Source organism: Podarcis bocagei (assembly GCF_964188305.1).
Source record: "Podarcis bocagei genome assembly, chromosome: 18".
NCBI classification, from domain to species: Eukaryota; Metazoa; Chordata; class Lepidosauria; order Squamata; family Lacertidae; genus Podarcis; species Podarcis bocagei.
In genome coordinates, this window is record NC_138144.1 from 5,189,734 (window position 1) to 5,202,111 (window position 12,378).

A 12,378-nucleotide genomic window follows, 5' to 3' on the forward strand; every position below is an offset into this window, starting at 1 on the left:
AAGATTGCAGGTTCGATCCCGGCCTTCATATGTGTGTTTCTGAAACTGTTTATTTCTACCTTGCTTTCCATTTAAAAATAAGACCTTCTGCTGCAGCGGTACCTCAGGTTAAGTACTTAATTCGTTCCGGAGGTCCGTACTTAACCTGAAACTGTTCTTAACCTGAAGCACCACTTTAGCTAATGGGGCCTCCTGCTGCTGCCGCGCTGCCGGAGCACAATTTCTGTTCTTATCCTGAAGCAAAGTTCTTAACCTGAAGCACTATTTCTGGGTTAGCGGAGTCTGTAACCTGAAGCGTATGTAACCTGAGGTACCACTGTACTGGAAGATTGACCCCTCAAGTCATGCAGTATGGCATCGCTTCATAAAGATGTACGCAGCTCATGAAAATGGCATGGAGATTAGACTTCACTCTCAGTGACCAACTTTGGCCCGGGCTGTTTGCAGGTGAGGGCCAAAATGCTATCAAACTCTCCGGATCAGGCAGACCGGAAGACATTAAGTCCCGCCAATGAGGTTTATGAACTGGGAAGTTCAGATTACTTGGCATCATTCTGCCCGAAAGACCTTAAGATATGACAACTCAGATAACTTGTCAATGTTCTGCTTGCGATTCCTTAGATCTCAGCAACAGCAGCTCAGATTATTTAAGCCACGGTTGCATTTATGAAGGGAACAGAAATCTCATCAAGGATTCTGATTTAATGTAGAAACCAAAGCTCTGGATTTATTTGATTTCCCGCCAGCCCTTTTGACATAAAATCTCAGAGTGAGTTACAGCAATATATCTGATTTCATGCCGATCGATCCAGGGCAGCCCAAACTTGAAAAAGCCAGCTGCTTCGCTGATGTGAATTTGGGCTAAGGTCCACTCCAAGTCGAGGCGCCGAGAGATACGGCAGAACAATCAGAGGGCCGGCTCAAAGTGTCCCGGCACCAGGACGGAAAGGAAGATATGGTTTTGCGTATCCGAAATACAATCTCAAGTCAGGAGAGGTTCTGCTCTCCGAGCAGCAAGCCCTGGCACGCCAACCAGACTGAAATCAACTCCAGAAGGAATGTTAGCCAGACTTTAACTGCGCTGGCATTTGAGACTTGAGAGGGGAGTGGACGTTTTAAATATATCTTGGCAGCCATCGGAAAGAAACCCTTCGCTGAATAGGAAGATAAAGCCAGCCCACCCCGCTGCATATCTCGCCCCTTGTAAAAGGCCGTTTGGTCTGGAGTACATTTGACGACGGAGAAGCCTGAAGACCGAAATGTTTAATCAATGAGTTCTGAAAGGAGGGCAGAGCTATTAAAGTTTTGTAAATTCCGCCCCCGCGATCCCTCTCCCGCCCTGCAAACGGCAGCAAAAGAAAGTGGTATATTCACCGTATTTTTCGCTCTATAAGGCGCACCAGACCACAAGACGCACCTAGTTTTTGGAGTAGGAAAACAAGAAAAAAATATATTCTGAATCTCAGAAGCCAGAAGAGCAAGAGGGATCGCTGTGCAGTGAAAGCAGCAATCCCTCTTGCTGTTCTGGCTTCTGGGATAGCTGCGCAGCCTGCATTCGCTCCATAAGGCGCACACACATTTCCCCTTACTTTTTAGGAGGGAAAAAGTGAGTCTTATAGAGCAAAAAATACGGTATTTCACACACGCGGGTTTGGCCTCCGATGCAAACTCCAAAATCCGCACCAAGGAAGTAGTTTTATGCTCGCTGAATAATTCATCGTGTTTCTACGGTTTGTGACTTTTAGAAGGAAATGGCATTTTCTGGCAAGCAGCACCGGGATGCTGACGATAGCTACTAACGCAATTTGTAATCCAGGGTATAGCAGGCTGCAAATGTCTCAGTTAAGTAGACCCTGCAAGTTGCTTCATATCCCTTAAAAGCAGGGATGGGGAGATAAATTCTAATAATTTGAAGCAGCCACCCAGGAATTTGAAGCATTCATTCAGGCCTGCAGCTTGGAAATCTAGCGATGGCGCCTAGGAATTTGAAAGGTTTTTTTCTCTTCCCTCTTCCCCATTCGTCCCTGATGGAGAACGATAATTGGACATTTTGTGCGATGCTTATATCTGTGTAAGTCGATTGCCATGGAAACGACCTGGCCCTTACCCTGTTACTGCAAAGGTTTAAACTCCATGACGCTAACTAGAATTTCTCTTGGATTCTGCTTAGCCTTATCTCGCCTTGCGTTAAAACTGTCACACTGTTTTGAGAAACAGGAATCCGATCTGGAAAGGATGTAAGCAAGAAACCTGTGTTTTTGGGGGGAACTGATTCAGTCTGATCTTTAATATATATTTAATAAAACTTTAATATTCAACAAGGAACTATAAATCAGTAAACAGAACACAATCTCTGCTCCCAATCCTATACACCTCCAGTTCAGCCACGACCCCTGATTGCCGCAAGCAAAGAGATACGAGAGGAGATAACTCGACGCAAGTGAGCCAAGCCACACACAGTTTTGTGAAAATAAAGCTGTTCTTCTGGATCGCTCCAGCTGGAATTAACTAAACAAGGCGCACAGACATGAGAGCATTACGATTCCAGACCTGCGAAAGTCCGGGTTGTCCTGGCCGTTGCTTTTGTAAACGACAGAGCAATTTTTAGGCTGTTTATAAATAAATGGGTGGGAAGTTTATTGGAGGATTATTGGAGAAAGCGAGGGGAAAAGACTGAAAGTAAAAGTTAAGAAGACATCTGAAGGCAGCCCTGTTTAGGGAAGCTTTTAATGTTTGATGTATCATAGTATTTTAATATTCTTTTGGAAGCCGCCCAGAGTGGCTGGGGAAACCCAGCCAGATGGGCGGGGTATAAATAATAAATTATTATTATTATTATTATTATTATTATTATTATTATTATTAAAGGAACACAACTCTTCCTTTAGTTTTTCTTTTCGGTAGTTGCCGGCTTTGAAGCTCCTTTCAACATTTTGCAAATCACTTTGGGAAACCTTATACCTGAAAAGCAGGGGTGGCAAAGATTTAAAACAGAGATGGATAACGGCGCAGAGGCTGCTGTAAAGAACGGGACAGAATAGAAGACGAGATCAAAGAGAAATTGCAGCGGCCGACATCCACGGAGAGCTTTTTTTTTTTTTTTGCAATGCTAGTTGCTGAACTGTTGTTGCAAAGGAAAAGCAATTACCGACAGGTGTGGGGTATGTGGGGAACGCATGTCTAGCCTTGCCAAAGAGTGGCCTTCCCATAGCTGACTAGTCAGGCAGGTCGGGAGCCAAAGGATGACAGGGCAGACCCCCACTTAATCTGGATTTCGTGGGGCCACCATTTATTTATTGCAGTTTCCTGGGGTTTCGCGTCTCTGCCGCATTCGCCCTCGCCCTCCAAAGAATAAATAAATAAAAGTACAGCCAACTTCTTACTGCACTCATCTGGAAGTGCCTACGTTTCCACACGCACACACACACCCCAATCCGGAGTCACACCAAATCGGAGTCGTTGCTGCAGAAGCGGGTTGCTCTGGAGCGCCACCGAACCTGAATCGCTCTCTTTCCTCTTGCAGTTTGGTGGCCGAGCGCACGGACAGCATGCAGGAGGTTCCAGGTTCGAGTCCCGGCTGCTGCCAGCCAGTGCAGGCAATTGTGAGCCTCAGGTGGAGAAATGGAGCTCTTGTTCTGCACCGATCGGCTTCTTCTAGTTGCAAACCGCACCTTCCTGCCCTTTTCTTTGAGTCCAGAGTTGCCTGGGGCAACCGGGCTCCCGTTAGCGGCTTCACCCCTAACTCATCCCCCCCCCGAATCCGGAGCCACTCCGAATTAAAAACCCAGCTTTACAACAGAACAGAGCGCCACTCGGCTTGCTCTCATCCGAAACCAGGCTCACTCCAGCTTCCATTCCCCCCCCGGCAGGAACGATAAGAATAAAAAACTTTCCCCGAAGTTCCCTGCCCTCCAAACTCGACGTCACTCCGGATTCGCTGCAAAGGCGACCGGCCCCCCCCCACACTTTCCCTTTCTCTCAAGCGCGCGCACGCCCACCCCCCAGCTCCCTTCTGGGCTCCCCTCTCCGCCTCCCGCCCGCCACCCCCGATCCGGAGTCACTCCGGATTCCCCCCCGGTCCTCCGAAGAGGAGACTCGTCCTGGCGAAACTCGTCACCGCGGCGTCACTCCGGCTCCTCCTTCCCGTCCGCGGAGCGGGGAGAGCTCTCCCTCCCCACCCCCATACCCCCCGCTAATCCGGAGTGACTCCGGAGTAGAACCGGAGCGAGGGGGGGGAAAGGCGCCGTCCACTCCGGCTCCTCCTTCCCGTCCGCGGAGCGGGGAGAGCATTCTCCCTCCCCACCCCCATACCCCCCGCTAATCCGGAGTGACTCCGGAGTCGAACCGGAGCGAGGGGGGGGGAAAGGCGCCGTCCACTCCGGCTCCTCCTCCCCGTCCGGGGAGCGGGGAGAGCATTCTCCCTCCCCACCCCCACCCCCATACCCCCGCTAATCCGGAGTGACTCCGGAGTAGAACCGGAGCGAGGGGGGGGGAAGGCGCCGTCCACTCCGGCTCCTCCTTCCCGTCCGGGGAGCGGGGAGAGCATTCTCCCTCCCCACCCCCCCCCGCACCCCCGCTAATCCGGAGTGACTCCGGAGTGGAACCGGAGCGAGGGGGGGGGGAAAAGGCGCCGTCCACTCCGGCTCCTCCTTTCCCGCCCCGGGAGCGGGGAGAGCTCTCCTTCCCCCCACCCCCCACTAATCCGGAGTGACTCCGGAGTAGAACCGGAGCGAGGGGGGAAAGGCGCCGTCCGTCCCCGGCAGGCTTACCTGGGTGGCTCCCCGGCCCCTCAGGGCTGCGCGGGGCTCCGGCGGCGGTCGGGGCGGCGTGAGGCGGCGGCGGCGGCGGCTCCCGTTGGCAAGTAACCGTCTCCAGGGCTACAGTCACTATGGCGCCTCCTCGCGCGGGGTTTCGAGGCAACTGTTGCTAGCCTCCCGCGTGACGTCGGCGCCCGGGCCACGCCCACGCCGCCCGCGCCCCGCCCCCTCGAGGCCGCGGAGGGCGGCGCTATCCTCCCCCCTCCCTCCCTCGAGGCCGACGCTGGCGATGATTGGGCGCTCGCGGCGGCCAATGGGAGCGGCGCTGCTGGGGGGGGAGGAGCGGGGAGGGGCGGCGGGCTTCTGAGCGCGTGCAGAGCGCCCACCGCTTCCACGCTATTTATTTCGTTTCCTTTTCTCCACCTACCCTCCCATCCCTTCCAGGCTTTTTGCTTTATTTTATTTCCTCCCCTACTTTCCATGCCATTTATTTTATTTTATTTTATTTTATTATAATATTTTATTAGGTTTGGACAGTAGAAAAGTTGAGAAAAGACAAAAGGCAAATGCAAAACAAATACAAAAACACAAAAACACAAAATACAAAAATACAAACATTAAACACAAAAAGAAGAAAATTTATTTATTTCCTTATTTCGTTTTCTTTTCTTTTTTTAAATAATATTTTGTTAGGCTTTATCCATAAAAAAGTTTAGAAAAATACAAAGGGCAAAAAAGATACAAAATTACAAAATACAAAAATACAAACATTAAACACAAAAAAGGAAAAAAAACACATAAGACAAAAACTCCTTCTTTCTTAATTTCTCCTCTTTGATTAACTTATTTTCCTGACTCCCTCGCGTCTCCCATTTTTGTATCCCTTTTAAACGTTAGTTCAGCAAATTCATATCCTGTTAGTTTATCTATTTTATTAATCCAATTTTACATTTTACCTTATTGCTAAAACCCCTGCAATTCATTTCAATGTTATTTCGTTTTCTTTTCTCCACCTACCCTCCCATCCCTTCCAGGCTTTTTGCTTTAGTTTATTTCCTCCCCTACTTTCCGTGCCATTTATTTCATTATTTTATTTTATTTTATTTTATTTTATTTTATTTTATTTTTTATAATATTTTATTAGGTTTTGACAGTAGAAAAGTTTAGAAAACACAAAAGGCAAATGCAAAACAAATACAAAAACACAAAAACACAAAATACAAACATTAAACACAAAAAGAAAAAAACACATATAGGAAAAAACAAACAAAATTTCTCTTTCTTAATCTCTCCACTTTAAATTGGCTTATTTTCCTGACTTCCCCACGTCTCCCATTATTGTATCCCTTTTAAATTTAGTTCAGCAAATTCCTGATCTATTAGTTTATCTATTAGTAGTCCCCTTATACTTTTTACCTTGTTGCTAGAGCCCCTTCAATTCATTTCAATGCCATCAACATTCAAAAATTTTACAATGTTTCTGCAATTAAATTTTAAATTTTATCTTATCTTATCTTATTTTATTTTATTTTCCACCCTCCCCTACCTTCCATGCTATTTTTTTTATTATTTTTATTTTATTTTATTATTTTATTTTATTTTATGTCCTCTACCACTTCCATAGGGATGCGGGTGGCGCTGTGGGTTAAACCACAGAGCCTCTTGGGCTTGCCGATCAGAAGGTCGGCGGTTCGAATCCCCGCGATGACGGGGTGAGCTCCCGTTGCTCGGTCCCTGCTCCTGCCAACCTAGCTGTTCGAAAGCACGTCAAAGTGCAAGTAGATCAATAGGTACCACTCTGGCGGGAAGGTAAACGGCGTTTCCGTGCGCTGCTCTGGTTCGCCAGAAGTGGCTTTACTTGCTGGCCACATGACCCGGACGCTGTACGCCGGTTCCCTCGGCCAGTAAAGTGAGATGAGCGCCGCAACCCCAGAGTCGGTCACGACTGGATGTGATGGTCAGGGGTCCCTTTACCTTTACCACTTCCATGCTATTTATGCATTTTGTTTTGTTTTATTTTAGTTCCTCTCCCACCCTCTCCTACCTTCAATGCTATTTATTCATTTTATTTTAGTTCCTCTCCCACCCTCCCCCTACCTCCCATGCTATTTATACATTTATTTTATCTTATCTTTTTAAAACAATATTTTTTATTAAATTTTATTAAGTACAAAACAGAAAAAATATACCAAGAAATAAAGAAAATACATGTAACCAAGGGAAAAATAGAAAACATTTTACCTCTTCTCATGCTTATATTTACACCTCTATAAAGCAATTTTATCTTATCTTATGGCCTCTCCCCACAATCCCGTGCCTTCCATGCTTTTATTTTATTTTATTTCCTCTCCCACCTTCCCCTACCTTCCACGCTATTTATTCATGTTATTTCCAGAATATTGGAAAAGGTAGCCCCCACCTTGCGCCAGACAACCCAGAATAAATGAGATACGCCCACAAAGACCGTTGTCTACAAGAGCTATAGAGAGAGCCTCCACATTCACAGGCACTCTACCCCTGAAAGTCCTAGGAGAGGGGGAAGAATGCAAAGATAAAGGGGGAAAACCTGGAGTTTTACAGGACATTTGCAAGAGGGGCTCCAGGCAACGTATTTAATTTCCTGTACAGAGTCCCAAGGCGTTGTGGCAATTAATCTCGCAGCTGGGCCAAGGTGTTGATCAGGGCATCAAGGCCACAAAGCTGGAGGCTTGCGCATGAACAGGAAGGAAGGAAGGATGGCTTAGTCAAGAGCGCAACTTGCTGAGCCTTGTATGTAGCTTACGGGGCAGACATTGTCAGCTGCAGCAAAAGCAAGATCCTTAAGTCCTCTTAAAAAAGATCAATGCATCTATTATAGCTTAAGTTTTGCAGATCAGAGCATTCGCCTTTATCTGTGGCCCTGGAAATAATTGCATTAAATCATCCCATGCGCTCTGCCATGGGTAGGCAAACTAAGATATTTATTTTTTTGGGAAGCCGCCCAGAGTGTCTGGGGAGGCCCAGCCAAATGGGTGGGGTATAAATAATAAATTATTATTATTATTATTAGGCCCCGGGGGCCCAATCACCGTCTAAATCCAGCCCGCGAACGGTCTGGGAATCAGCATGTTTTTACATGGGTAGACTGTCCTTTTATTTAAAATGCATCTCTGGGTTATTTGTGGGGCATAGGAATTTGTTCATCTCCCCCCCCCAAAAAAAAATTTTGTCCAGCCCCCCACAAGGTCTGAGAGACAGTGGACCAGCCCCCTGCTGAAAACGTTTGCTGACCCCTGCTCTTTGTGAATCAAGACTGCAAGACGGCGTCCCTGCACCCTGGTTGAAAGCAAGGGACTGTTGTGTGTGAATGTCTGCCAGTGTGTGTTCGGTAGATGTAAACAGGGATTTTTGTGCGTCTGTACTCACTGGTACACCCCGCAATGACGGGGTGAGCGCCCGTTGCTCGGTCCCTGCTCCTGCCCACCTAGCAGTTCAAAAGCACGGCGAAGTGCAAGTAGATAAATAGGTACCACTCCAGCGGGAAGGTAAACGGCGTTTCCGTGCGCTGCTCTGGTTTGCCAGAAGCGGCTTAGTCCTGCTGGCCACATGACCCGGAAGCTGTACGCCGGCTCCCTCGGCCAGTAAAGCGAGATGAGCGCCGCAACCCCAGAGTTGGCCACGACTGGACCTAACGGTCACGGGTCCCTTTATCCTTTACTCACTGGTACAAAGTCAAGTCCCCTCTTTTTCTTCCGCAAATGGCAGCCATTTTGCATTGGCACCCATAGTATTTATCTCCATTCATTATAGACAAGCACCAAAACAGCAACAGAAAGGACTTGAGCGATTTACTATGCGTTTTTGGAAATCAGTGCGCTTGGAAATCTCTTGAAATGCCACCACCAAACCTGGCGAGAGAACAGCAGTTCTCGATGTTTGGATGGGGTGGCAGCTGTCGCTTCAAACCAAGGTGCTAATCCGAAACATGACTTGGATGCGACTTATGTCTGATTTTGACACAACGGGTCCAAATTGCGCCAATTTCGAACTCAGCAGGAGGGTTCCTCGTGGAATTTGTGTTGACGCTGATCCAGTGGCCGCCATTTTGAATCAAGATGGCGAACCAAAACGTGTGTTTGGTACGAATTTCACCAGTTCTTGGCATGACAGGCCCCAACTGTGCCAACGTGTAGGCCTCTAAAGATATCCCCGCACATTTTGACACCACCGCACCCATTTTAGGTCCAAACTGCGGCGATTTGGAGCATTCTGAAGGTGTGGTTGCCCAGTTTGACACGATGGGTCGCAATTGTGTCGTTTTTGGATGCTTCCTAAGATATTGTTGCCCAAGTTGCCACAACGGCTCCCAAGATTGAGGCAGTGGTCTTTGTCCACGTTTGGGTGCCATTTTGAATCAAGATGGCGGAGCTAAAGATGACTTTGGCCCAGAAGCTATTTGCGTTCTGCCCTGTTCTCTGTTCGGCTCAAGGGAAGTAAAGCTATTGAAATGCAAAGTACCGATAAAATAGCCAATTAAAACTCCACACCCACAATGCAGCAAATGTTTCATTTTAAAAAAAAACCACAGCCCAGACAACTTAAGTCCAAGGTGTTTGCTTACTAAGAAGCAGTACCCTTTAAAACCGGAGAACACACACTAAGGAGCAGGATTATTTAGGAGGAGAACGAAAGGGGAAAAACAAAGGCCAAGACTTGAAATATTCGGAAATTTTATTAAACACTCATTCCAACAGGGCAGGAGAGGTGTACATAAACCTTGGGCTCATAGCAAACATTGTCTTTTTTTGAGGGGGTACAAAAGGACTCTCTCCTGCCCTGCTAATTTAACCCCAATACATTCAACTGCAAACATGATTTAACCATAACACCAAATACCCAGTGCCATTTACATTCCGGAAGTATTTTCTTTGGACGTCAACAGCTCCTTGCTTTACCCCCAAACACCTCCCTCTATCCCTGCACGGGCACAACTCTCTCTCTAAAAACAAAACAAAACAAAACCCAAACACCCTACAACAATACCCCCATAAGGCTATTTCTCAACTCTGCAGCACGCCAGAACATATTGTGTCTCTCCACAACGAGGTTTAACAGTTTCAGCATAAACAAGAGGCATTGGGGAGCAAATATCTCCCAGAATTATTTTGCTGTGGGTAGGTCTTACATCTGTAGTCAAGGTAGCAAGTACAGGAAAAAAGGAGGGGGAAATAAAACTATAAAACAACAGGAACCAGCCCCAGAAAGCTACACGGATATTCTCCCAGCCTGGCAACGCTTGTGGCATGATTGAATGGGCACAACTTTCAGATAAGAGTTTTAGAGTCCTTTCTTGCATGCCAGGGAGTCCCCATGTGCTCATTTCCCCCAGAGGGCAAAAGGCATGTTCACAGGCAAGGATTTTCCAAGGTCCCACCACCTTCCAACGTTTCCTCGGTGGCGCAGGAGGAACCGCTAATATCCGGTTGCCAGGAGGACAGGGGAAACATTCGTAAGAGTCGCTGCTGCCTGTGTTTCTGCGGAAAAGGCTCCATGCGAACGGATGCTACAGCCGAGCTTCATCAAGTGAACAGACTCCAAAATATAAATAATAATAATAATAATAATAATAAGGATTTTAGTGAGTGCACCGGATTTCCTTTTATCCACACGTGAAAGACATCTGTGGTTGTTTCTCGGTGGGTCGTGGGTCTCTGTGGGAGAGGGTGGGGGAAAGCTCACACAACTATAAAGTTGTGCCGCGTTTCACCAAAGAAGAAAGGAAGTTGGGGAGATGGTTTCACTGCAACCCCCGCCAGCCGCTTGCTAGAATAGAATTCTGTTTAGACTGTGGGGAGAGGAGATACTGCCATTATTTGCACGTCTAAACTGCAGGGTTCCCCCCCCCCCCTGCAAGGCACAGTTAGGGGACAAAAACCACACTTTCTGTACATTCAATTTCAAGAAAGGGTGGAGGGTGGGTTGTGAAAGACACAGAGGTGGCAGAAAAGGGACCTTGCCCGGGTGCAAAGCCACAAGAGCAGGCTGGAGCCCTGTGCCAAAACAGGGTTCCAAAACCAAGCCCAGGAAGTGTGAGGGAGAGACAGAAAAGCAGAGAAGGCCACTGGTGTTTTGCAGCCGAAATACTTGGCTTTGGAAGGGGTGGGAGGGACAGGGAGCAACTGGCGAGGAGAGAAACCAAGCTGAATTCGGGGAGCTGCCTTTATTGAAACCTCATTTTTCAATAAGGGTAGAGGAAAGAGGAGCGAGAGACGGCGGCACTTCTCTTTCCATATGAAGACTGTCCGTGCAGCGAAGATTGGACTTCTGATAGAGGCAGGCCGGCGGGTATGCATTCCTCCAGCGATCGTTAGGTGCTCGTTTAGTTCGCGTAAAGCTGGTCTATTTGCTGTTTGTACATCTTGGCGACCACAGGCCTCTTTAGTTTCATTGTGGGGCCTGGAAACAAGAGAAAGAGTGTTAGGATCTGTCCAGAAAGGCTGGAGAAAACACGAGGCTTCTCCGAAGAAAGTCCAGGCTCGATTCCTGGCACCGTCTCCAAGGAGCTTCCTGGATAGCTCAGGTGGTTCTAATGGTTGCTGGTAAGGCCAAGGTTGCAAAGGGACACGGATGGCACTGTGGGTTAAACCACAGAGCCTAGGACTTGCCGATCAGAAGGTCGGCGGTTCGAATCCCCGCAACAGGGTGAGCTCCCGTTGCTCGGTCCCTGCTCCTGCCAACCTAGCAGCTCAAAAGCACGTCAAAGCGCAAGTAGATAAATAGATACCGCTCCGGCGGGAAGGTAAACGGCGTTTCCGTGCGCTGCTCTGGTTCGCCAGAAGCGGCTCAGTCATGCTGGGTACATGACCCAGAAGCTGTACGCCGGTTCCCTCGACCAATAAAGCGAGATGAGCGCCGCAACCCCCGAGTCAGCCACGACTGGACCTAATGGTCAAGGGGTCCCTCTACCTTTTTTAAGGCCAAGGTTGCAGGTTCGATCCCCGGAAGGGACAAGCTTGCATATTTCTTGGGGTTGGACTGGATGATCGTGAGGGTCCCATTTTAAACCCTGGGCAGCGGCTGCTACTCAGTGCAGACCAGGGGCTGCCAACCCCACTCCACCCAAAAACTACTTGGGAATTTTGCTGATGCGTCTTGGCGGACCATTCCTTCATTTACCCATTTCAGAATTTTTAACCTTCTGTAGTGTTTTTTCATAGTATCACGGCACTGGGACCCCCGAGGGTAATCCAATCCAGCCCATTGCAAAGCAAAACAGTAACTAAAGATTTATTTACGCATGCAACAGCAGCAGCCAGAACCTTGCATATGCAGAACTGGAAAGAAGAGAAAACACCAACAAAAGAAGAATGGATTTTAAAGCAAAAACTAAGATCATAAAAAGGGAAGCGGGTGGCGCTGTGGGTTAAACCACAGAGCCTAGGACTTGACAATCAGAAGGTTGGCGGTTCAAATCCCCGCGACGGGGTGAGCTCCCATTGCTCGGTCCCTGCTCCTGCCAACCTAGCAGTTCGAAAGCATGTCAAAGTGCAAGTAGATAAATAGGTACTGCTCCGGCGGGAAGGTAAACAGCGTTTCCATGCGCTGCTCTGGTTCGCCAGAAGCGGCTTAGTCATGCTGGCCA

At 48.1% G+C, this 12,378-nt stretch overlaps 2 protein-coding genes across 7 annotated transcripts in view; both read right to left on the reverse strand.

Moving 5' to 3' along the window:
* The window catches only part of RFX2 (regulatory factor X2), a 56,629-nt gene extending 51,763 nt beyond the window's left edge, over positions 1-4,866 (reverse strand). For all 3 annotated transcript variants that reach the window (XM_081177736.1, XM_081177735.1, XM_081177734.1), the window contains exon 1: positions 4,770-4,866. The gene's annotated coding sequence lies outside the window, so the exon portion shown is untranslated. The remainder of the gene's footprint in view (positions 1-4,769) is intronic.
* A 4,583-nt stretch (positions 4,867-9,449) lies between these two features.
* ACSBG2 (acyl-CoA synthetase bubblegum family member 2) overlaps positions 9,450-12,378 on the reverse strand; it is a gene marked incomplete at its 5' end in the record, with an annotated part of 56,068 nt that continues 53,139 nt past the window's right edge. For all 4 annotated transcript variants that reach the window (XM_081177726.1, XM_081177725.1, XM_081177724.1 and 1 more), the window contains one exon: positions 9,450-11,192. In XM_081177726.1, the coding sequence (XP_081033852.1) occupies positions 11,116-11,192 (77 nt within the window). In that variant the 3' untranslated portion in view covers positions 9,450-11,115. The remainder of the gene's footprint in view (positions 11,193-12,378) is intronic.